The 27,442-nt window shown below is 48.0% G+C and overlaps 1 protein-coding gene across 1 annotated transcript in view; it reads right to left on the reverse strand.

The window, feature by feature from the left end:
• Positions 1-27,442, reverse strand: part of CFAP58 (cilia and flagella associated protein 58) — a 133,315-nt gene that overhangs the window by 14,490 nt on the left and 91,383 nt on the right. Inside the window, exons 12-17 of the mRNA XM_066601490.1 lie at positions 21,753-21,893; positions 21,201-21,424; positions 13,710-13,821; positions 12,120-12,224; positions 7,945-8,064; positions 3,587-3,720 (exon numbers count right to left, since the gene is read on the reverse strand). Of these exons, the coding sequence (XP_066457587.1) occupies positions 3,587-3,720; positions 7,945-8,064; positions 12,120-12,224; positions 13,710-13,821; positions 21,201-21,424; positions 21,753-21,893 (836 nt within the window). The remainder of the gene's footprint in view (positions 1-3,586; positions 3,721-7,944; positions 8,065-12,119; positions 12,225-13,709; positions 13,822-21,200; positions 21,425-21,752; positions 21,894-27,442) is intronic.

Below are 27,442 nucleotides of genomic sequence, written 5' to 3' on the forward strand. Positions count from 1 at the left end.
CACCACATAAAGCCCACATGGGGCAAATAAGCAGGTAGTGTAAGAGCAACGCCAAGGGTGCCAGTCCATAATGTAGGTGTCAGATCTGGGATAGAAAGGTAACATATAGATCGCCCGCTCAGCCAACACACGCCGTCCCTCAGCGGCTTCTTCCAGGAACATCACATCCTTTATTCCAGATTGTTCCGTATGGTTTTCTCTCTGTGTTGCTGAATGAAGTATTTTGCTCTTACATTACCTGGATACAAGCTTGGATACAGGTGGGCATGGAGGCTTTAGTACCCTCTTGTACCGCCTCTAGCTTGGATACAAGATGTGATACCTGCAGGCATGGAGGCTCTAGTACCCTGTTGTACCGCCTCTAGCTTGGATACAAGATGTGATACGGGGGGCATGGAGGCTCTAGTACCCTGTTGTACCGCCTCTAGCTTGGATACAACATGTGATACAGGAGGGCATGGAGGCTCTAGTACCCTGTTGTACTGCCTCTAGCTTGGATACAAGATGTGATACAGGGGGCATGGAGGCTCTAGTACCCTGTTGTACTGCCTCTAGCTTGGATACAAGATGTGATACTGGGGGCATGGAGGCTCTAGTACCCTGTTGTACCGCCTCTAGCTTGGATACAAGATGTGATACAGGGGGCATGGAGGCTCTAGTACCCTGTTGTACTGCCTCTAGCTTGGATACAAGATGTGATACTGGGGGCATGGAGGCTCTAGTACCCTGTTGTACCGCCTCTAGCTTGGATACAAGATGTGATACTGGGGGCATGGAGGCTCTAGTACCCTGTTGTACCGCCTCTAGCTTGGATACAAGATGTGATATGGGGGGCATGGAGGCTCTAGTACCCTGTTGTACCACCTCTAGCTTGGATACAAGATGTGATACGGGGGGCATGGAGGCTCTAGTACCCTGTTGTACCACCTCTAGCTTGGATACAAGATGTGATACGGGGGGCATGGAGGCTCTAGTACCCTGTTGTACCACCTCTAGCTTGGATACAAGATGTGATACAGGTGGGCATGGAGGCTCTAGTACCTTGTTGTACCGCCTCTAGCTTGGATACAAGATGTGATACAGGCGGGCATGGAGGCTCTAGTACCCTGTTGTACCGCCTCTAGCTTGGATACAAGATGTGATACAGGGGGCATGGAGGCTCTAGTACCCTGTTGTACCGCCTCTAGCTTGGATACAAGATGTGATACAGGCGGGCATGGAGGCTCTAGTACCCTGTTGTACCGCCTCTAGCTTGGATACATGATGTGATACAGGTGGGCATGGAGGCTCTAGTACCCTGTTGTACCGCTTTTAGCTTGGATACAAGATGTGATACCGGTGGGCATGGGGGCCCTAGTACCCTGATGTACCGCTTTTAGCTTGGATACAAGATGTGATACCGGCAGGCATGGAGGCTCTAGTACCCTGATGTACTGCTTCAACCTTGGATACAAGATGTGATACAGGCGGGCATGAAGGCTCTAGTACCCTGTTGTACCACCTCTAGCTTGGATACAAGATGTGATACGGGGGGCATGGAGGCTCTAGTATCCTGTTGTGCCGCCTCTTGTTTGGATACAAGATGTGATACAGGTGGGCATTGAGGCTTTAGTATCCTGTTGTACTGCCTCTAGCTTGGATACAAGATGTGATACGGGCAGGCATAGAGGCTCTAGTACCCTGATGTACCGCTTCAACCTTGGATACAAGATGTGATACAGGCGGGCATGAAGGCTCTTGTATCCTGTTGTACCACCTCTAGCTTGGATACAAGATGTGATACTGGTGGGCATGGAGGCTCTAGTACCCTGTTGTGCCGCCTCTTGTTTGGATACAAGATGTGATACAGGCAGGCATGGAGGCTCTAGTACCCTGTTGTACCGCCTCTAGCTTGGATACAAGATGTGATACGGGGGGCATGGAGGCTCTAGTACCCTGTTGTACCACCTCTAGCTTGGATACAAGATGTGATACGGGGGGCATGGAGGCTCTAGTACCCTGTTGTACCACCTCTAGCTTGGATACAAGATGTGATACGGGTGGGCATGGAGACTCTAGTACCCTGTTGTACCACCTCTAGCTTGGATACAAGATGTGATACAGGTGGGCATGGAGGCTCTAGTACCCTGTTGTACCACCTCTAGCTTGGATACAAGATGTGATACAGGTGGGCATGGAGGCTCTAGTACCTTGTTGTACCGCCTCTAGCTTGGATACAAGATGTGATACAGGCGGGCATGGAGGCTCTAGTACCCTGTTGTACCGCCTCTAGCTTGGATACAAGATGTGATACAGGGGGCATGGAGGCTCTAGTACCCTGTTGTACCGCCTCTAGCTTGGATACATGATGTGATACAGGTGGGCATGGGGGCCCTAGTACCCTGATGTACCGCTTTTAGCTTGGATACAAGATGTGATACCGGCAGGCATGGAGGCTCTAGTACCCTCATGTACCGCTTCAACCTTGGATACAAGATGTGATACAGGCGGGCATGAAGGCTCTAGTACCCTGTTGTACCACCTCTAGCTTGGATACAAGATGTGATACGGGGGGCATGGAGGCTCTAGTATCCTGTTGTGCCACCTCTAGCTTGGATACAAGATGTGATACAGGTGGGCATTGAGGCTTTAGTATCCTGTTGTACTGCCTCTAGCTTGGATACAAGATGTGATACGGGCAGGCATAGAGGCTCTAGTACCCTGATGTACCGCTTCAACCTTGGATACAAGATGTGATACTGGTGGGCATGGAGGCTCTAGTACCCTGTTGTGCCGCCTCTTGTTTGGATACAAGATGTGATACAAGTGGGCATTGAGGCTTTAGTATCCTGTTGTACTGCCTCTAGCTTGGATACAAGATGTGATACGGGAGACATGGAGGCTCTAGTACCCTGTTGTATCGCCTCTAGCTTGGATACAAGATGTGATACGGGTGGGCATGGGGTCTCTAGTACCCTGTTGTACTGCCTCTAGCTTCTCACATCCCAATAATGCGCCCCCCTCTGGTAACGGGGTGAAGTCTCTTCTCTGCGTTGTAGAGGCGTCTAGTGGCCAACAAGCTCTACAAGCGGAAGAAGAGATCACTACACATAAGGAGCCTCCGAGAGCCTCTTATAGGCCAGGGGGGGGGGGGGGCATCTTTTAGGGCCTCTGGTGACCGTCCATCTAATCACCACAACTCCCATCATTACAGATCTGCCTGAGATGGAGCCGCAGGACGGGGTCTGCAGCAGAACGACAGCTTCTTCTGGGGGCGCAGGAGGGTTTCTGACAGAGCCGTGAATACGGATGATTCGTCGGTATTCTCTGCCTACTTATACATGAAATGAGTGGGGCTTCTTGTATTTGGGTGTGAGATGCAGGTATTACCGTGCGCACAAAAGCCTCAACAACAATGGAAGCCGCACTGTTTCAGTCCGTAGAAATGCTGCCCATTTCACACAGAAACTGCATGGATCATTGTGAATGAGCCCCTATGGTGGGCAGATCCAGTTCATGCGGTGATGCCCACACCCCTATATTCATACCCCCCCCCCCCATCACCATACCCGCCGCACCCTCCCGTATCCTCTGTACCCCCCCGTACCTCGCCTGCTGCTCTCTCCGCTTTTGGGTGAGGTACTTCTTCTTGACGTGCTGCAGCTCGCCGGCCAGCCGCTCCACCTCGTACTTGTACTCCTGGCTCTGGGACTCGTACATGTTCAGTTCTGACGACAGGGCCTGGAAGGAGCCAACAGAGAGGCAGAAGACACAAGAGCCATTGACCACCTGCATGAAATACTAAACATGCTCCAGTTACATCCAGAGCTGCATTCAGAATTCTGCTTGCTCACACTTCTGCATTGCATTGATAACAATACGCAGAATACATAGCCCGATCCATCGCGTGATCCGGTCAACGGAATACATAGCCCGATCCATCGCGTGATCCGGTCAACGGAATACATAGCCCGATCCATCGCGTGATCCGGTCAACGGAATACATAGCCCGATCCATCGCGTGATCCGGTCAACGGAATACATAGCCCGATCCATCGCGTGATCCGGTCAACGGAATACATAGCCCGATCCATCGCGTGATCCGGTCAACGGAATACATAGCCCGATCCATCGCGTGATCCGGTCAACGGAATACATAGCCCGATCCATCGCGTGATCCGGTCAACGGAATACATAGCCCGATCCATCGCGTGATCCGGTCAACGGAATACATAGCCCGATCCATCGCGTGATCCGGTCAACGGAATACATAGCCCGATCCATCGCGTGATCCGGTCAACGGAATACATAGCCCGATCCATCGCGTGATCCGGTCAACGGAATACATAGCCCGATCCATCGCGTGATCCGGTCAACGGAATACATAGTCGGATCCATCGCGTGATCCAGTCAACGGAATACATAGCCGGATCCATCGCGTGATCCGGTCAACGGAATACATAGCCGGATCCATCGCGTGATCCGGTCAACGGAATACATAGCCCGATCCAGTCAACGGAATACATAGCCCGATCCATCGCGTGATCCGGTCAACGGAATACATAGTCGGATCCATCGCGTGATCCAGTCAACGGAATACATAGCCGGATCCATCGCGTGATCCGGTCAACGGAATACATAGCCCGATCCATCGCGTGATCCGGTCAACGGAATACATAGCCCGATCCATCGCGTGATCCGGTCAACGGAATACATAGCACGATCCATCGCGTGATCCGGTCAACGGAATACATAGCCCGATCCAGTCAACGGAATACATAGCCGGATCCATCGCGTGATCCGGTCAACGGAATACATAGTCGGATCCATCGCGTGATCCAGTCAACGGAATACATAGCCGGATCCATCGCGTGATCCGGTCAACGGAATACATAGCCGGATCCATCGCGTGATCCGGTCAACGGAATACATAGCCCGATCCAGTCAACGGAATACATAGCCCGATCCATCGCGTGATCCGGTCAACGGAATACATAGTCGGATCCATCGCGTGATCCAGTCAACGGAATACATAGCCGGATCCATCGCGTGATCCGGTCAACGGAATACATAGCCGGATCCATCGCGTGATCCGGTCAACGGAATACATAGCCCGATCCATCGCGTGATCCGGTCAACGGAATACATAGCCCGATCCATCGCGTGATCCGGTCAACGGAATACATAGCCCGATCCATCGCGTGATCCGGTCAACGGAATACATAGCACGATCCATCGCGTGATCCGGTCAACGGAATACATAGCCCGATCCAGTCAACGGAATACATAGCCGGATCCATCGCGTGATCCGGTCAACGGAATACATAGCCGGATCCATCGCGTGATCCGGTCAACGGAATACATAGCCGGATCCATCGCGTGATCCGGTCAACGGAATACATAGCCGGATCCATCGCGTGATCCGGTCAACGGAATACATAGCCGGATCCATCGCGTGATCCGGTCAACGGAATACATAGCCCGATCCAGTCAACGGAATACATAGCCCGATCCATCACGTGATCCGGTCAACGGAATACATAGTCGGATCCATCGCGTGATCCAGTCAACGGAATACATAGCCGGATCCATCGCGTGATCCGGTCAACGGAATACATAGCCCGATCCATCGCGTGATCCGGTCAACGGAATACATAGCCCGATCCATCGCGTGATCCGGTCAACGGAATACATAGCACGATCCATCGCATGATCCGGTCAACGGAATACATAGCCCGATCCAGTCAACGGAATACATAGCCGGATCCATCGCGTGATCCGGTCAACGGAATACATAGCCGGATCCATCGCGTGATCCGGTCAACGGAATACATAGCCGGATCCATCGCGTGATCCGGTCAACGGAATACATAGCCGGATCCATCGCGTGATCCGGTCAACGGAATACATAGCCGGATCCATCGCGTGATCCGGTCAACGGAATACATAGCCCGATCCATCGCGTGATCCGGTCAACGGAATACATAGCCCGATCCATCGCGTGATCCGGTCAACGGAATACATAGCCCGATCCATCGCGTGATCCGGTCAACGGAATACATAGCCCGATCCATCGCGTGATCCGGTCAACGGAATACATAGCCCGATCCATCGCGTGATCCGGTCAACGGAATACATAGCCCGATCCATCGCGTGATCCGGTCAACGGAATACATAGCCCGATCCATCGCGTGATCCGGTCAACGGAATACATAGCCCGATCCATCGCGTGATCCGGTCAACGGAATACATAGCCCGATCCATCGCGTGATCCGGTCAACGGAATACATAGCCCGATCCATCGCGTGATCCGGTCAACGGAATACATAGCCCGATCCATCGCGTGATCCGGTCAACGGAATACATAGCCCGATCCATCGCGTGATCCGGTCAACGGAATACATAGCCCGATCCATCGCGTGATCCGGTCAACGGAATACATAGCCCGATCCATCGCGTGATCCGGTCAACGGAATACATAGTCGGATCCATCGCGTGATCCAGTCAACGGAATACATAGCCGGATCCATCGCGTGATCCGGTCAACGGAATACATAGCCGGATCCATCGCGTGATCCGGTCAACGGAATACATAGCCGGATCCATCGCGTGATCCGGTCAACGGAATACATAGCCCGATCCAGTCAACGGAATACATAGCCCGATCCATCGCGTGATCCGGTCAACGGAATACATAGTCGGATCCATCGCGTGATCCAGTCAACGGAATACATAGCCGGATCCATCGCGTGATCCGGTCAACGGAATACATAGCCCGATCCATCGCGTGATCCGGTCAACGGAATACATAGCCCGATCCATCGCGTGATCCGGTCAACGGAATACATAGCACGATCCATCGCGTGATCCGGTCAACGGAATACATAGCCCGATCCAGTCAACGGAATACATAGCCGGATCCATCGCGTGATCCGGTCAACGGAATACATAGCCGGATCCATCGCGTGATCCGGTCAACGGAATACATAGCCGGATCCATCGCGTGATCCGGTCAACGGAATACATAGCCGGATCCATCGCGTGATCCGGTCAACGGAATACATAGCCGGATCCATCGCGTGATCCGGTCAACGGAATACATAGCCGGATCCATCGCGTGATCCGGTCAACGGAATACATAGCCGGATCCATCGCGTGATCCGGTCAACGGAATACATAGCCCGATCCAGTCAACGGAATACATAGCCCGATCCATCGCGTGATCCGGTCAACGGAATACATAGCCGGATCCATCGCGTGATCCGGTCAACGGAATACATAGCCGGATCCATCGCGTGATCCGGTCAACGGAATACATAGCCCGATCCATCGCGTGATCCGATCAACGGAATACATAGCCGGATCCATCGCGTGATCCGGTCAACGGAATACATAGCCGGATCCATCGCGTGATCCGGACAACGGAATACATAGCCGGATCCATCGCGTGATCCGGACAACGGAATACATAGCCGGATCCATCGCGTGATCCGGTCAACGGAATACATAGCCGGATCCATCACGTGATCCGGTCGACAGAATACATAGCCCGATCCATCGCGTGATCCGGTCAACGGAATACATAGCCCGATCCATCACGTGATCCGGTCAACGGAATACATAGCCCGATCCATCACGTGATCCGGTCAACAGAATACATAGCCCGATCCATCACGTGATCCGGTCAACAGAATACATAGCCGGATCCATCACGTGATCCGGTCAACGGAATACATAGCCGGATCCATCACGTGATCCGGTCAACGGAATACATAGCCGGATCCATCTGGATATGAAAAGATGGTCTCAGGGGGTCCGATCATAATTGGTCAACCCACTTATTACATTGATAGTTCAGGGGTCTCCCTGTGCAGCAGCACTCTGCTTTAGCTAATAGGGGGTCCTAAGTGGTAAGCTCATCTCAGACATGGAAGAAATCAGGGTGACCAGCAGGGGGCGTCACACCTTCAGCTGCTTGGTCTTCTCCCGCAGTGTCTGTTGATAGATCTGAAGCTGCTCAGCCGCCTCTGGTCCCGGCTGCCGCGCCAGAATGTGTTTCAGCTCGATGTAAAGCTTCTCTTTTTCCTGCAGGACAACAGTAAAAGGAAACGTTAGTGTTCAGGGGGGAATGATGCGCTGCAGCAGCTTCAGGTGCGACTAGGGGTCTGGCAGCTTTCCTGTACACAGGCTGCGTCCACTGTCACAAGTCAGCCCCATTCAAGTGAATACCAGAAACAGACAATGGCGGCGTGACCGGATGCGGGAGGGAAGCGGAGAGGTTTCCCCAATTCCATAAACTCTGAGCTAAAATCCAATCAGGATGCGTCACCGGCAGTAAACCTCTGCTGGATCGGCATGTCAATCCCTACTGAGAGGGCGGGACAGAAGCTGCCAGACACCAATGTCCGCCCATCTCACAATCCCTTCCTTTAGCTCACCACTTTTCATTGTGTTTTGTAGTTAAAACAAAAAGATAAACAGGGAAAACTTATGCCCCTCCCCCCTCTTCCTTCTGCCCCCCCCTATTCCTTCTGTCCCGCCCCTTCTTTCTTCTGCCCCTCCCCCTCCTGGCTGTCTGGCTGCAGCAGCCTCACCCCTCTGCTCTGTCTGTAGGAGGATGCAAAAATTGCTAAGCCCCGCCCCCAGCTAAGCACCGCCCCTAACCAGCAGCTACCAGGTGAAAACTTAACACGATTAACCCTCTGCAGGATGCCAGGCGAGGGGCGAGATCTTCTCTCGGGGGCTCACATGTTCTTTAAACATTTACAACACCAGAAAAATATCCCTTTAGCTCCTGCCCCGCCGTCCAGCTGACATCACGTCTTCGCCTACACTTAGCGTCTATGCTTAGAAACCTCCCTATATTTGCAAAACATGTCCACAGGACTCCAGTAGTCAGATGGAAGTGAAAAGAGGCATGCGCTGCCCTCTGTTGGCCGCTACAGGTTAGTACATGGCTGTTAAAGAAGGCTGTAATACCTCATGCATGAAACCAAATGGACACAACACTGGAACTTCTGTGGGCGAAGGAGGAAGTGGGAGTGCACAGGCTGCAGGTCCCCCCCATCACCTCCGCAGGCACCCTCTCCCCCTTCACCCGCAAGCTTCCCCATCACTCTCCCAAGTCCCTCCCCCACAGACTTCCCCCTGCCCATTGCAAGCTCTATTTATGACTGCTGTAGGGCTCTTGGCTCCTGCTGGAGGTCCCTTCTTTAGGGTTTCCTTGGGGAAGTAAAGAACGATGGAGGAAGTTGCTCCTTCAGGTACTTAATCAGGGGGAGCCTCCTGCTGCAGACGGAGAGGAGGGGACACAGAAGCTTTCCTTCTATATCTGCTCCTGGGGGGAGGCTCCTGCTGCAGACGGTGAGGAGGGGTCACAGAAGCTTTTCTTCTGAATCTGCTCCTGGGGGGAGGCTCCTGCTGCAGACGGTGAGGAGGGGTCACAGAAGCTTTTCTTCTATATGTGCTCCACGAGGGAAGCTCCTGCTGCAGACGGTGAGGAGGAGGTGCAGAAACTTTTCTTCTATATGTGCTCCTGGGGGGAGGCTCCTGCTGCAGACGGTGAGGAGGGGTCACAGAAGCTTTCCTTCTATATCTGCTCCTGGGGGGAGGCTCCTGCTGCAGACAGTGAGGAGGGGATGCCGAAGCTTTCCTTCTATATCTGCTCCTGGGGGGAGGCTCCTGCTGCAGACGGTGAGGAGGGAACACAGAAGCTTTCCTTCTATATGTGCTCCTCGGGGGAGGTTCCTGCTGCAGACGGTGAGGAGGGGACACAGAAGCTTTACTTCTATATGTGCTCCTGAGGGGAGGCTCCTGCTACAGATGGTGAGGAGGGGATGCAGAAGCTTTCTTTCTATATCTGTTCCTGGGGGGAGGCTCCTGCTGCAGATGGTGAGGAGGGGATGCAGAAGCTTTTCTTCTATATCTGCTCCAGGGGGGAGGCTCCTGCTGCAGATGGGGAGGAGGGGAAGCAGAAGCTTTCCTTCTATGTGTGCTCCTGGGGGAGGCTCCGGCTGCAGATGGGGAGGAGGGGAAGCAGAAGCTTTCCTTCTGTATGTGCTCCTGGGGGAGGCTCCTGCTGCAGATGGGGAGGAGGGGATGCAAATGCTTTCCTTCTATATCTGCTCCCGGGGGGAGGATCCTGCTGCAGATAGGGAGGAGGGGGTGCAGCAGCTTTCCTTCTATATGTGCTCCTGGGGGGAAGCAGAAGCTTTCCTTCTATATGTGCTCCTGGGGGGAGGCTCCGGCTGCAGATGGGGAGGAGGGGAAGCAGGAGCTTTCCTTCTATATGTGCTCCTGGGGGGAGCCTCCTGCTGCAGACGGAGAGGAGGGGACACAGAAGCTTTCCTTCTATATCTGCTCCTAGGGGGAGGCTCCTGCTGCAGACGGTGAGGAGGGGACACAGAAGCTTTCCTTCTATATCTGCTCCTGGGGGGAGGCTCCTGCTGCAGATAGGGAGGAGGGGATGCAAAATCTGTCCTTCTTTATGTGTGTTAGTATCCACTACTGGCAGCCAAGGACTAGCGGTGGGTAGGGGAAGTAAAGACCTGAACATATCTGGGTGCTGAAAATACCCGTTACAGAAACTGAAGGTCCTCCTTATGGGCAGCGACGATGACGTTTGGCGCTTGTACACTCAAGATTGTATTGCAGCAGCCTGTAAACATGGCAGTAAAGGGGGGTCCGGAGGATGTGTCCCCCCGGAGAGCCGGGGGAGACCAGAACAGCATCATTTATTATTTCTACACAGAGAGCAATTCACAAAATCAGTAAACCCGGACATCCCCTTTAACCACAAAGAGCCTTTAAGGCTTGCAGCCCAGGACACGGAGCTGCGCAACTAAACGAGGTACTGCTGACAAACAGTTTATGAGACGGTACATTCATCCGCTCCTCCCTGAACACGACCCCAACGTCAGGAGCTTGAGGGATTCTTCTGAACAATGGGAAGGAACAAAAGACTCGTCGCCGCGGGTTCAGTGGCCGCCATGTTCACCGACAACAAAAGAAATGGAAAGTGTTGTATCTGCGAAGCGATTCCTGAATCTGCGCCAGCCCGTCCATTACAGCCAGCAACCCAGAAAAGAGCAATCCTTCCATTTCTTGCTAGAAACACAGATTCATCAGATTTAACTCTGTAGGTCCAAGAGTGTTCGCTACTCAGTTGTACAGCACATTGTGCTCCAGAGCTGCTCTTCCTCCTGGAACCGAGGACAAGAAGTTACAACTAAAGTCAGCCATTTCTGAGACTAGGGAGCTAAATGTGCTCAACCAAATATACACAAACTAACCAGGGCATCCTATCCCATGACTGACCCCTTTATTAAGGCATCCACCCCTTTATTACAGCCCCCGGCCCTCTCACAATTGGCGCACCCCTGTATGGTAATTTTCCCCGTGACCCCGGAGTGCGGCATAAAATCACGTGACAAGTTTTCCGCTGATCAGTTTTAGTGTGAATCCACATTAGATGGAAGATCCAGCGATCGGAGCGACTTCCAACGAGGCCGGTCATCAGTGCTAGACTAGCCGGGGTCTCACCGCCAACTGCGGGGGGGCTTATCATGTAACGGTGTAGAGAGTATACAGAGAATAGCGCGATCGAAGAAAACATCCAGGGGAAAGGGATCCTGCGGACGGAAACAACTCATCCCTGAAAGGGGTCGGAGGAGGATGTCAGGAATCGTTCTGACCAACAGGCTGCACAGTCAGCTGAATACAACACTGGAGCTCCAACTAACGTGTCCGAACGCACAACTCGCCGTTCCTCCGCCCGGATGATATAACACATGCCATCTCCAGCCGCACTGCCTCCTCTCATCTGCTGAGCTCTTCTGCCATCTACAGGCCACAGTGTGAATTGCATCCTATGTAAGAAAACCTAAGAACTTCAAAGAGACTCTAATGAGGAGTGCGGTGACAATTACCTGACGAGCACATTTACACTTTATTCTCAGTTTCTAACCTTTTCCTTTTCAACCTCGACTTTAATCCTTAACTGCAGCTTTCAGCCCCTTCTCTGCCCACCGAGCCCCCGGACCCCTCAGGTAACAAACTCCAGCTGCCCAATTACCCACACCGTTAGGGGAAGATGTGAGGACTGCTAATGATGCTGGCGGCGAGGAGGCGGCGACACTCACCTGTAGCAACAGCTCCTTCTCCACAACCACCTCCGTCTTGTTGATGAGACGTTTCTGCAGGGTGTGGATCTTCTGGATCAGCTCGTAGCTGCCGGGGTCGCTGGCCTGTGAGCGGGGAGACATACACCATAAATCACAAACACTACACACACCCCCGCAGGAGAGCGAGGCGCTGCCACTACACCCAGAAGCACCATGCAGGCACCCAAAAAGTGCCACATGACCCTTTAAAGAGCTCCAGTCTCAGCTGCCACCTTAAGGGAGTGTCACATCCCATCATCTCACCCCACCAGCGAGGTCCCATCCCCTCACCCCGTCACCCCCCCCCAGCAGTGTCCCACCCCGTCACCCCCCCCACCCCCCCCCCAGCAGTGTCCCACCCCCCCCAGCAGTGTCCCATCCCATCATCTCTTCCCCCCCCCCCAGCAGTGTCCCATCCCATCATCTCTTCCCCCCCCCCAGCAGTGTCCCATCCCATCATCTCTTCCCCCCCCCCAGCAGTGTCCCATCCCATCATCTCTTCCCCCCCCCCCAGCAGTGTCCCATCCCATCATCTCTTCCCCCCCCAGCAGTGTCCCATCCCATCATCTCTTCCCCCCCCAGCAGTGTCCCATCCCATCATCTCTTCCCCCCCCAGCAGTGTCCCATCGCATCATCTCTTCCCCCCCCAGCAGTGTCCCATCCCATCATCTCTTCCCCCCAGCAGTGTCCCATCCCATCATCTCATCCCCCCAGCAGTGTCCCATCCCATCATCTCTTCCCCCCAGCAGTGTCCCATCCCATCATCTCTTCCCCCCCCAGCAGTGTCCCATCCCATCATCTCTTCCCCTCCAGCAGTGTCCCATCCCATCATCTCTTCCCCCCCCAGCAGTGTCCCATCCCATCATCTCTTCCCCCCAGCAGTGTCCCATCCCATCATCTCTTCCCCCCCAGCAGTGTCCCATCCCATCATCTCTTCCCCCCCAGCAGTGTCCCATCCCATCATCTCTTCCCCCCCAGCAGTGTCCCATCCCATCATCTCTTCCCCCCAGCAGTGTCCCATCCCATCATCTCATCCCCCCAGCAGTGTCCCATCCCATCATCTCATCCCCCCAGCAGTGTCCCATCCCATCATCTCATCCCCCCAGCAGTGTCCCATCCCATCATCCCATCCCCCTCCTCCTTTGCTGTAAGCTGCCTATAGACAGAAGTTCTGCTATCTGTCCAATCATCTGCCGCAATGGAGAGATCTCCTGATCATCCTTCCTGTTCCTCATACCGTGCTCTGTACGATCAAGTGCTCGTCTTCCCGCCCCCGAGGAGCTCTCCAGGTGTAGAAAGCCATGGCTGACTTCAAACAAAAAATGAGGCCACACCTACCTATGAGTTGTAGGTGTCACCACCCTCCCTACTCTGCGTGTCAGTCTTTACTGCAATTCTGGCATTGGGTTCATGATGAAGGATCAGTATGAGATGTGTCGTAGGTCCCACATGGAGTCACATAACTCATCAGTAAGCGACGCCCTGTTCACAACTTATAAAAGCCCTTCAGAATGGGATGTGAAAAGGGAACGCGCCCCCGCTATCCGAAAACTACAACTGTGACTTTACCTCCAGCTTCCTCCATCGGTGTACATTCATGGGGTTCTCCAGCTCCTCCTCCAGTGCTCGCCCGCGCGTCCGTTCTCTCAGAAGCTCCTTCTGCATGTGATATACCTCCCGCCTGCACACAATCACATACCGCCAGTTATCAGCCAGGACACAATAGAATACATGTGGGGGGAGGGGCATAATGGAGGAACACTATTCAAAATAGCCCTTCCCCACGGATCCAGCTAATGGGATTCATGCTCCTGTCTGGCTTAGCTTTCTGTCACTAGGGGGCAATCTGGTAATATCACCCAATACACACAGCGCCACCTGATGGCGCCAACAGGAAGCTGTATGAAAGAAAGTCCTCCAAATCTTCAAAAGACACCAGGAGAGGCTCAAGTAGAAGCGCAATACTTCTACATGGCAAAATACCGTCTCAGCCGCCGACGACGTCAGGTTGACTTATGGAAAGGTAGATGGCAGCCCTGCGCAAAAATAGCATTTATTACTAGCAGAAGCAGCCAGAAAATGAGCAAAAACCACGGCCCTACAGGAGATGTCACTGCGCAAAATATTATACCGCAGGAGGGGGAGAGGATGATGCATACACGCAGACAGGGGCACGCTGAAAACACTGAATTACTGAGGACAAGTGTAAGACCGCCGACACGTCCCAAATCACCACAGACTGCGAACCATACAGAAGGGGGAACCAAAACTTCAACGGTAAACACCAATATCCATCACACACAGGATAGAGGGCAGTATTATGGTAGTTATATTCTTGTACATAGGGGGCAGTATTATAGTAGTTATATTCTTGTACATGGGGACAGTATTATAGTAGTTATATTCTTGTACATAGGGGGCAGTATTATAGTAGTTATATTCTTGTACATAGGGGCCAGTATTATAGTAGTTATATTCTTGTACATAGGAGGCAGTATTATAGTAGTTATATTCTTGTACATAGGGGGCAGTATTATAGCAGTTATATTCTTGTACATAGGAGGCAGTATTATAGTAGTTATATTCTTGTACATAGGGGGCAGTATTATAGCAGTTATATTCTTGTACATAGGGGACAGTATTATAGTAGTTATATTCTTGTACACAGGAGGCAGTATTATAGTAGTTATATTCTTGTACATAGGGGGCAGTATTATAGTAGTTATATTCTTGTACATAGGGGGCAGTATTATAGTAGTTATATTCTTGTACATGGGGACAGTATTATAGTAGTTATATTCTTGTACATAGGAGCAGTAATATAGTAGTTATATTCTTGTACATAGGGGGCAGTATTATAGTAGTTATATTCTTGTACATAGGGGGCAGTATTATAGTAGTTATATTCTTGTACATAGGAGGGCAGTATTATAGTAGTTATATTCTTGTACATAGGGGGCAGTATTCTAGTAGTTATGTTCTTGTACATAGGGGGCAGTATTATAGTAGTTATATTCTTGTATATAGGGGGCAGTATTATAGTAGTTATATTCTTGTACATAGGGGGCAGTATTATAGTAGTTATATTCTTGTACATAGGGAGCAGTATTATAGTAGTTATATTCTTGTACATAGGGGGCAGTATTATAGTAGTTATATTCTTGTACATAGGAGCAGTATTATAGTAGTTATATTCTTGTACACAGGATCAGTATTCTAGTAGTTATATTCTTGTACATAGGGGGCAGTATTATAGTAGTTATATTCCTGTACATAGGGGGCAGTATTATAGTAGTTATATTCCTGTACATAGAGGGCAGTATTATAGTAGTTATATTCTTGTACATAGGGGGCAGTATTATAGTAGTTATATTCTTGTACATAGGGGGCAGTATTATAGTAGTTATATTCTTGTACATAGGGGGCAGTATTCTAGTAGTTATGTTCTTGTACATAGGGGGCAGTATTATAGTAGTTATATTCTTGTACACAGGATCAGTATTCTAGTAGTTATATTCTTGTACATAGGGGGCAGTATTATAGTAGTTATATTCCTGTACATAGGGGGCCGTATTATAGTAGTTATATTCTTGTACACAGGATCAGTATTCTAGTAGTTATATTCTTGTACATAGGGGGCAGTATTATAGTAGTTATATTCCTGTACATAGGGGGCAGTATTATAGTAGTTATATTCTTGTATATAGGGGGCAGTATTATAGTAGTTATATTCTTGTACATAGGGGGCTGTATTATAGTAGTTATATTCTTGTACATAGGAGCAGTATTATAGTAGTTATATTCTTGTACATAGGGGGCAGTATTATAGTAGTTATATTCTTGTACATAGGAGGCAGTATTATAGTAGTTATATTCTTGTACATAGGGAACAGTATTATAGTAGTTATATTCTTGTACATAGGGGGCAGTATTATAGTAGTTATATTCTTGTACATAGGGGGCTGTATTATAGTAGTTATATTCTTGTACATAGGAGCAGTATTATAGTAGTTATATTCTTGTACATGGGGGGCAGTATTATAGTAGTTATATTCTTGTACATAGGGGGCAGTATTATAGTAGTTATATTCTTGTACATAGGGGGCAGTATTATAGTAGTTATATTCTTGTACATAGGGGGCAGTATTATAGTAGTTATATTCTTGTACATAGGGGGCAGTATTATAGTAGTTATATTCTTGTACATAGGGGGCAGTATTATAGTAGTTATATTCTTGTACATAGGAGGCAGTATTATAGTAGTTATATTCTTGTACATAGGAGGCAGTATTATAGTAGTTATATTCTTGTATATAGAGGGCAGTATTATAGTAGTTATATTCTTGTACATAGGGAGCAGTATTATAGTAGTTATATTCTTGTACATAGGGGGCAGTATTATAGTAGTTATATTCTTGTACATAGGGGCAGTATTATAGTAGTTATATTCTTGTACATAGGGGGCAGTATTATAGTAGTTATATTCTTGTACATAGGGGACAGTATTATAGTAGTTATATTCTTGTACATAGGGGGCAGTATTATAGTAGTTATATTCTTGTACATTGGAGCAGTATTATAGTAGTTATATTCTTGTACATAGCAGGCAGTATTATAGTAGTTATATTCTTGTACATAGCAGGCAGTATTATAGTAGTTATATTCTTGTACATGGGGGGCAGTATTATAGTAGTTATATTCTTGTACATAGGGGGCAGTATTATAGTAGTTATATTCTTCTACATAGGAGCAGTATTATAGTAGTTATATTCTTGTACATAGGAGCAGTATTATAGTAGTTATATTCTTGTACAAAGGAGGAGTATTACAGTAGTTATATTCTTGTACATAGGGGGCAGTATTATAGTAGTTATATTCTTGTACATAGGGGACAGTATTATAGTAGTTATATTCTTGTACATAGGAGGAGTATTACAGTAGTTATATTCTTGTACATAGGGGGCAGTATTATAGTAGTTATATTCTTGTACATAGGGGGCAATATTATAGTAGTTATATTCTTGTACATAGGGGGCAGTATTATAGTAGTTATATTCTTGTACATAGGGGGCAGTATTATAGTTATTATATTCTTGTACAAAGCGGGCAGTATTATAGTAGTTATATTCTTGTACATAGGAGGCAGTATTATAGTAGTTATATTCTTGTACATAGGAGGTAGTATTATAGTAGTTATATTCTTGTACATAGGGGGCAATATTATAGTAGTTATATTCTTGTACATAGGGGCAGTATTATAGTTGTTATATTCTTGTACATAGCGGGCAGTATTATAGTAGTTATATTCTTGTACAAAGGAGGCAGTATTATAGTAGTTATATTCTTGTACATAGGGGCAGTATTATAGTAGTTATATTCTTGTACATAGGAGGCAGTATTATAGTACTTATATTCTTGTACATAGGAGGTAGTATTATAGTAGTTATATTCTTGTACATAGGGGGGCAGTATTATAGTAGTTATATTCTTGTACATAGGGGCAGTATTATAGTAGCTATATTCTTGTACATAGGGGGGCAGTATTATAGTAGTTATATTCTTGTATATAGGAGTCAGTATTATAGTAGTTATATTCTTGTACATTGGAGCAGTATTATAGTAGTTATATTCTTGAACATAGGAGGCAGTATTATAGTAGTTATATTCTTGTACATAGGGGGCAATATTATAGTAGTTATATTCTTGTACATAGGGGGCAGTATTATAGTAGTTATATTCTTGTACATAGGGGTCAGTATTATAGTAGTTATATTCTTGTACATAGGGGGCAGTATTATAGTAGTTATATTCTTGTACATAGGGGCAGTATTATAGTTGTTATATTCTTGTACATAGCGGGCAGTATTATAGTAGTTATATTCTTGTACATAGGAGGCAGTATTATAGTTGTTATATTCTTGTACATAGGGGGCAGTATTATAGTAGTTATATTCTTGTACATAGGGGCAGTATTATAGTAGTTATATTCTTGTACATAGGAGCAGTATTATAGTAGTTATATTCTTGTACAAAGGAGGCAGTATTATAGTAGTTATATTCTTGTACATAGGAGGAGTATTACAGTAGTTATATTCTTGTACATAGGGGGCAGTATTATAGTAGTTATATTCTTGTACATAGGGGGCAGTATTATAGTAGTTATATTCTTGTACATAGGGGGCTGTATTATAGTAGTTATATTCTTGTACATAGGGGGCAGTATTATAGTAGTTATATTCTTGTACATAGGGGGCAGTATTAGAGTAGTTATATTCTTGTACAGAGGGGAGCAGTATTATAGTAGTTATATTCTTGTACATAGGAGGCAGTATTATAGTAGTTATATTCTTGTACAGAGGGGAGCAGTATTATAGTAGTTATATTCTTGTACATAGGGGGCAGTATTATAATATTTATATTCTTGTACATAGGGGGCAGTATTATAGTACTTATATTCTTGTACATAGGGGGCAGTATTATAGTAGATATATTCTTGTACATAGGGGCAGTATTATAGTAGTTATATTCCTGTACATAGGAGGCAGTATTATAGTAGTTATATTCTTGTACATAGGAGGCAGTATTATAGTAGTTATATTCTTGTACATAGGAGGTAGTATTATAGTAGTTATATTCTTGTACATAGGGGGCAGTATTATAGTAGTTACATTCCTGTACATAGGGGGCAGTATTATAGTAGTTATATTCTTGTACATAGGGGGCAGTATTATAGTAGTTATATTCCTGTACATAGGGGGCAGTATTATAGTAGTTATATTATTGTACATATGGGGCAGTATTATGGTAGTTATATTATTGTACATAGGGGGCAGTATTATAGTAGTTCTATTCTTGTACATAGGGAGCAGTATTATAGTAGTTATATTCTGGTACATAGGGAGCAGTATTATAGTAGTTATATTAGTGTACATGGGGAGCGGTACTATATTAATATTCTTGTACATAGGGGGCAGTATTATAGTAGTTATATTCTGGTACATAGGGAGCAGTATTATAGTAGTTATATTAGTGTACATGGGGAGCGGTATTATATTAATATTCTTGTACATAAGGGGCAGTATTATAGTAGTTATATTCGTGTACATGGGGAGCGGTATTATATTAATATTCTTGTACATAGGAGCAGTATTATAGTAGTTATATTCTTGTACATAGGAGCAGTATTATAGTAGTTATATTTTTGTACATAGGGGTCAGTATTATAGTAGTTATATTCTTGTACATAGGGGGCAGTATTATAGTAGTTATATTCTTGTACATAGGAGCAGTATTATAGTAGTTATATTCTTGTACATAGGAGCAGTATTATAGTAGTTATATTCTTGTACATAGCAGGCAGTATTATAGTAGTTATATTCTTGTACATAGGGGGCAGTATTATAGTAGTTATATTCCTGTACATAGGGGGCAGTATTATAGTAGTTATATTCTTGTACATAGGGGGCAGTATTATAGTAGATATACTTGTACATAGGGGGCAGTATTATAGTAGTTATATTCTTGTACATAGGGGGCAGTATTATAGTAGTTATATTCTTGTACATAGGGGCAGTATTATAGTAGTTATATTCTTGTACAGAGGAGGCAGTATTATAGTAGTTATATTCTTGTACATAGGGGGCAGTATTATAGTAGTTATATTCTTGTACATAGGGGGCAGTATTATAGTAGTTATATTCGTGTACATGGGGAGCGGTATTATATTAATATTCTTGTACATAGGGGGCAGTATTATAGTAGTTATATTCTTGTACATAGGAGCAGTATTATAGTAGATATAATCTTTTACATAGGGGGCAGTATTATAGTAGTTATAATCTTGTACATAGGGGGCAGTATTATAGCAGTTATATACTTGTACATAGGGGGCAGTATTATAGTAGTTATATTCTTGTACATAGGAGGCAGTATTATAGTAGTTATATTCTTGTACATAGGAGGCAGTATTATAGTAGTTATATTCTTGTACATAGGGGGCAGTATTATAGTACTTATATTCTTGTACATAGGGGGCAGTATTATAGTAGTTATATTCTTGTACATAGGGGGCAGTATTATAGTAGTTATATTCTTGTACATAGGAGGCAGTATTATAGTAGTTATATTCTTGTAGATAGGGGGCAGTATTATAGTAGTTATATTCTTGTACATAGGGGGCAGTATTATAGTAGTTATATTTGTGTACATGGGGAGCGGTATTATATTAATATTCTTGTACATAGGGGCAGTATTATAGTAGTTATATTCCTGTACATAGGGGGCAGTATTATAGTAGTTATATACTTGTACATAGGAGGCAGTATTATAGTAGTTATATTCTTGTACATAGGGGGCAGTATTATAGCAGTTATATTCTTGTACATAGGAGGCAGTATTATAGTAGTTATAGTCTTGTACATAGGGGTAGTATTATAGTAGTTATATTCTTGTACATAGGGAGCAGTATTATAGTAGTTATATTCTTGTACATGGGGGGCAGTATTATTGTAGTTATATTCTTGTACATAAGGGGCAGTATTATAGTAGTTATATTCCTGTACATAGGGGGCAGTATTATAGTAGTTATATTCTAGTACATAGGGGGCAGTATTATAGTAGTTATATTCTTGTAGATAGGGGGCAGTATTATAGTAGTTATATTCTTGTACATAGGAGGCAGTATTATAGTAGTTATATTCTTGTACATAGGGGCAGTATTATAGTAGTTATATTCTTGTACATAGGGGCAGTATTATAGTAGTTATATTCTTGTACATAGGGGGCAGTATTATAGTGGTTATATTCTTGTACATAGGGGGCAGTATTATAGTAGTTATATTCGTGTACATGGGGAGCGGTATTATATTAATATTCTTGTACATAGGAGGCAGTATTATAACATTTATATTTCTATTATTTCGTTTTTAATACCAGCTTATCATTTTGGAGACCAGAGAGTTAGATCTAGCTGGACTAGGTAGGAGCTTCTTTAGGATGCTAAGTGACGGGACATGCAGTCCCCACTGCTACTATCACCAGCATGCACGGAGGCCTTCGTACCTGAGATCTTCTACATTGGCCACTGTTTTGGAGAGGATTCTTTTCTCCCGTCTCAGCTTTTTAATCTCCAGTTTGAGGAGTCGGATGTCCTCCACCCTCTGCTTGTATTGGCGTTCCCCTTTGCTTAGGATAGACTGCTGGATTTTGATCTTCTCGTACAGTAAAGCCAATTCATCATTCCTCCGGACCAGCTGGGTGCCTAACATATCCCGCTCGCTGATCACCTGCACGCAGTAACAATGCCCTTAATACATGAGGATTTCCCTGACAATTTCCTGTCACATGATCCCTCTCATCCAATCAGCAGTTTTATAAAGGATCGTGTGATGTTGTGGAGCTGTTGATTGGCTGGGAGTGATCATGTGATACACTACTTGCTTCCACAGGAGCTGATTTGCGTATTGCACCAATGTATTTATATAAATAGTTATAAACTGCCCCCCCCCCCCCCTCTTTCTTTTACTACATTCTAATGTGTAGCAGAGAAGAGGTAGAACCCTCCGCAGCCGGCCGTTCGGCCCCCATGCTATGTGTACAATAGGATAACAGTGCCTGATCCAGCTCCTTCTTCTGTCGCAGTCGCTCGGCGTCGGCTTCAGAGATGATCTTCAGCAGTTTGCGCTCTTCAGCCTCCTGGACTTCGATAAACTGTTTGGCCTCAATGCTCTGCTGCTTCATCTTCTGCAGCTCGGCCTGTCAAACAAGAGACACAGAACGCTCAGTAACATGTGAGGGTCAATGAGCCGGGGGTCAACCCAAGGAGATAGCAAGACCCCCACTTCCCGGCCCATGGGAGCAGCTGCCAGCAAGGAGGACATTGCTTGACCCCACAGGGTGTAAAGGTCATTTACTCGCCGGACCTCTCTAAACTTAGTCTTTATTCAGGTGGTTTTATATCTACGTTTTGGGACTAAATGGGTTCTATCATCCGGATTTTACTGTAAAAGAGCAGCTGACAGGAAGGGGTCAGCGATTCATGCTGCTTGCACCAAATTCTGCCCTCCCATCAGCACATAAATCTGGCTCCATCTGACCAGGAGAGGTTTTCTCGCTGCTCAGTGATACAAGTTTTGCACTCTTTTGCCCGCTGGAGTCTTTTTGTTTCTCTTAGACACAATGGTGCTGGAACTGGTCGCCCGCTGTTATACCATCCGTGCGGAGGAACGGCGAGTTGTGCGTTCGGACACGTTAGTTGGAGCTCCAGCGTTGTATTCAGCTGACTGTGCAGCCTGTTGGTCAGAACGATTCCTGACATCCTCCTCCGACCCCTTTCAGGGATGAGTTGTTTCCGTCCACGGGATCCCCTTTCGCTGGATGTTTTCCTCGATCGCGCCATTCTCTGTATACTCTCCACACCGTTACATGAGACCCCCCCGCGGTTGGCAGTGAGACCCCGGCTAGTCCAGCACTGATGACCGGCCTCGTTGGGAGTCGCTCCGATCGCTGGATCTTCCATCCAATGTGTATTCACACTAAACTGATCAGCGGAAAACTTGTCACGTGATTTTTATGCCGCACTCCGGGGTCACGGGGAGAATTACTGTACAGGGAGGCGCCAATCATAAGAGGGACGGGGGGGCTGTAATGAAAGGGTGGGCGGTTTTAATAAAAAGCGAGGAGCTCTAGTAAAGGGGCTGATGGCAATATTAAAGGGTTCAGCGGTTCCTAATAAAGGGGCAGTCAGTTTATATACCTTGCAGGAGTCTGGGAAAGCAGAGTGAGCTGTAATAGTAGTGATAATAGAGGAGCTTAAGTCTCCCCAGAAGAGGACGAGGGGAAGGACTTCTGTACGCCTGTGTAGATTGTTCCCATGGCTGTAATGGATATGAAGACCAGTATGACTCTTTCCATGGAGTGCGCTATCAGCGGGCAGCAGGTATTCAGCGGGCAGTCAGTGTGAGAGACAGGGCCGCCTAGGGGGGGGGGGGCAACCGGCGGCCGCTCAGGCAGGCTGAGGGTTGCGGAGATGCCAGAGGGAATGATGGGTTTGCGCCGGAAGCACCTCGTCCACTGGGGAGCCGCCACTGTGCAGTCTCACTGATTATGTCAGGCCTGACACATTAAGGGGAGACCGGCTTAAACGCTAATCTGTCACCAATGCCATGAATCTCTGACAAGAGTCAAAGTCCCAACTGGGGAAGGAGGAGAGAAAGGGGATGTTAAAGGGGCATTCCGACAAATGGCTTCTGGCCTATGCAGTTGCCCCATGGCACATAGGGCCCAGCAGCCTTCTAACCTTCCCAAATCTGGAAGGACAGTCCTGACTTTGGAGCCTGACAGCTGACAGCATCCTGCTGCATCCTTTACTCTGTCAGTGCTGCTGCCTGCCACAGCCAAAGTGGCACAGAGGAGGCTGCCAGGTGGTAGGCTCTCTGGGAGCGAGCTACACCAGTATTCCTTCCGTTCTGTGTGGAGCTTCACTAGGGGCACTAAGTGAGTATGTGGGGGCATCACTACAGGCATTTAGTTTGGGACACTAATACTTCACTTGGGGCTTTAAACAGGCATCCTTATAGTGAGAGGGGCACCAGTGGGGGGGGGGGGGGGGGAAGACCTACGGTGAGAGGGGCACCAGTGGGGGGAGTCCCTACGGTGAGAGGGGCACCAGTGGGGGGAGTCCCTACGGTGAGAGGGGCACCAGTGGGGGGAGTCCCTACGGTGAGAGGGGCACCAGTGGGGGGAGTCCCTACGGTGAGAGGGGCACCAGTGGGGGGAATCCCTACGGTGAGAGGGGCACCAGTGGGGGGAATCCCTACGGTGAGAGGGCACCAGTGGGGGGAATCCCTACGGTGAGAGGGCACCAGTGGGGGGAATCCCTACGGTGAGAGGGCACCAGTGGGGGGAATCCCTACGGTGAGAGGGCACCAGTGGGGGAATCCCTACGGTGAGAGGGCACCAGTGGGGGAATCCCTACGGTGAGAGGGCACCAATGGGGGAATCCCTACGGTGAGAGGGCACCAATGGGGGAATCCCTACGGTGAGAGGGCACCAATGGGGGAATCACTACGGTGAGGAGGGAACTAATGGGGTATTACTGTGGTGAGATGGCACTAATGGGGAAATCCCTATGGTGAGAGGGTACTAATTTGGGATACATTATAGTAACGGGGCACTACTGTGGCATCACTATAGAGAGGGGGCACTTCTGGAGCATCACTATAGAGAGGGGGCACTAATGCGGGAATAACTATGGTGAGTTATGCCTGCCCTAGCCGTACTAAGGTGGTAGAGATTCTCCTCGGGATGGAATTCAGGGTGAGTGACATCTTTGCCCTCATCCACCCCTTCGGGACCTCTCTGTTTGATGTCAGCTTCATGAGACTGGAGGGGCTTGAGCTCTTCTGGTCAAAATATGAGCTGGCTCAGTCGGAGCCCGAGTGGCGGGATTTTGTGGTTCAAGCAATTTCCCGCCAGAATGACACTTAGAGAGTGACCGTTCTGACTAGTAATGAGTCTCTCCCTTATGTTGACATCATAACCTGGATGGGCAGGTATGGGAAAATTTTCCATCCTCCCCAGAAAAACAGGAACACACACAGTATCTGGTCAGGGGCCTGGACTTTTATGGTAAAGTTGAAACGTGCAGGTAATTCCGTTACCCACATTCCTTCTTCTGTGTTCCTGGGAAGGGACAGGATTCTGGTTTTCTACCAGGGGCAGCCGAAGGTCTGGCACAGGTGCGGGGACCCCATATATTTCAGCGCACAGTGTAAGGTGCTGGTGTGTGTGCTGTGTGGGGGCAGAGACCCCCCATCCTCATCCTGTAGCAGCATTCAGTCAGAGGGTCAGCGGGCCCATCGCTCCGGGGGCGAAGCCAGTGGCAACAGGCGGGGTGCCTGGCCAGCCTGGGAAGGAGGGGAGTCAAGCTGCTGAGGCCCCTAGGGATAGCGGTGTGGATGAGGAAACCAGAAAGATGGAGAGAGAGGAAGTGGCTGCCAGTTCTGCCAGATCCTCCCGTGAAGACAGTGCGGACGAGGAAAACTAGAAATGGCAAAAGCAGAAAAAAAAAGGGTAACGGAAAAACAAGAAAGAAAAATAGAGGTTCTTCCTCTCTAGAGTGGGATGACTTGGTCCAACTCATACAGATACCAAAGGAAGGTCCAATCAGTTCCCCTGTGGTCGACCTCTCTAACTGGTACCAAGCCCTCGATAACACCACCTCTTCCCTGCCAGGGGGAGAGGCTGGAGGTGAGGTGCCGGAGGTGTTGGCAGGGATCTATGAGGAAGGAACCCCGGTGGACGCTGGGTCTCTTTCTGTGGGGGATCTGGTTTCCTCTGGGAAGGGGGCTACCCTGAAGCCAGAAGGTGAAGGTTATGATGAGAACAGTGATATCGATGTCTCAGTTTCACTAAAGAAAAACAAAGGGGAAACCTCTTCTTCCGAAAGGGAGGAGGGGGAGAGTAAGAGAGTAAAGGGGAGAACCATCCAGCTCGATCACCAATGATGGCGGCACTCACCCTGTTGACGCTGGCATCCATTAATGTTGCCAGCATTAAGTCAGATGCGGCCAGGTTTGCGGCCTTTGATTTTCTCAGCCGAGTTGAAGCTGACATTTTATTTTTGCAAGAGACCAGGCTGACAGATTTGTCGGTCATGTACAAAGCCAAGCGTGAGTAGAGGTGCGGGGCCTTCTATTGGTCTCTTGCGGACGAGCAGTATAGAGGGGTGGCGGTCCTTTTTAAGACCGCACAGGTATAATGCAGATGGGTTATCGAGCTGGAAATAAGGAGGTGCCTGATCTTGGATATTCTCATGGGAGGTCAAGAGTTGCGTCTTAACATCTATGGACCCGAGTTAAAGTGGGGACGCAAAGACCTCTTTATGAGAATTAAGCCTTACCTTTTTACAAGCTGGCAAGTGGTCTTTGGAGGAGACTTTAATAATGCCACAATGCCCTGCGATAAAGGAGGTTCCAATAACCAGCTAGGCTATGATGGGGTCGCGTTAAATAGCGTAGTTAGTGAGGCACGCCTTGTGGATGTCCACGTTTGGCACACCCCAGGGCGCACGGGATTCACTTGGTTTAGAGGCAGTTATTGCAGGTCTAGGATAGATAGGTTTTATTTAAAGGAGGAAGCCGTCTCCTCACTGTTATCGGTGGTGGAGGTGGAGTTTTCCGACCACTGTATGATTCTTTTTTCTCTGAATGTCAGAGACCCCTCGGATGGGCAAAGGTTTATGGAAGTTGAATTCGTCACTCCTGGAAGAAGGGGAAATAAGATGGTCCTTTGAGGATTTTCTTCAGAGCCAGGAACCGCTACTGGGCCTATGCAGCAGTAAGTCAGAGTGGTGGGAGATGTTCAAACATCGGGTAAGAAGGTTCTTCCGACCGATCTCCAATCTCAGAAGCCTGAACAGAAAGCGTATGTATCAGAGCCTAAGGAGGAAACTCGAGCGTTTGGTCTCGACTGGAGGTAGCCGCGAGGAGATCTCCAGAGTGAAATCCTTGCTCAAGAGATGTCCGTATGATAGGCACGCATCTTTGGTTCGAGAGGGACTTTGGGAAGTACCACTCGCCTGACCCCTACAAGAACTGTAAGATGTCAGTGAGTTGTAAATTGGTTACAGGTCTGCTAGACAGTAAGGGCTCCCTGAAAAGGTCCAGATCAGGGATCCTGGAGGTCATCAGATCCTTCTACCCGCATCTCTTGGGCGGGAAGGAACTTAATCGTGACAGAATCTTGGCTTTTCTGGCAGAAATAATTCCTGAACCAGGAGTAGACCCCTCTCTTGGTGTTTTGACAGACGCAATTACGGAAGAGGAAGTCGGACTGGCGATTGATGGGCTTCGGTCCAAAAAGTCGCCAGGTCCAGATAGCTTAACATCTGAGTTTTATTAAGTCTTTAAGGAGGTTTTGGTTCCTCTCTTGACCGAGGTTTTTAATGAATGTCTATCCTTGGGCATTCTGCTGGAGTCAATGAGGAAATCGGCCCTGATTATTCTGTCAAAGGGTAAAGATCCGCTCCGTATTGAGAATTGGCGTCCCATAGCGCTTCTCAACGCGGACAGAAAGATTCTGGCAAAAGTGATGTTCAGTAGGTTGGTGAAATTTGCACCCTAGCTCCTTTCCCGGTCAAAGAACGTTTAGCGCCATGCGGAGTGTCCAGAAGGCTGTGGAGCGGGGCAGGGTGGGTCTCTGGAAGGGGTTTTTACTTTCCCTGGATCAGGCTAAAGCTAGTGATCGAGTAAATCACGAGTACCTTTGGTCTGTCCTTTTGAGATACGGTCTGCCGGTGGGGT

This window comes from Eleutherodactylus coqui, chromosome 4 (genome assembly GCF_035609145.1).
Source record: "Eleutherodactylus coqui strain aEleCoq1 chromosome 4, aEleCoq1.hap1, whole genome shotgun sequence".
Taxonomy (NCBI): Eukaryota; Metazoa; Chordata; class Amphibia; order Anura; family Eleutherodactylidae; genus Eleutherodactylus; species Eleutherodactylus coqui.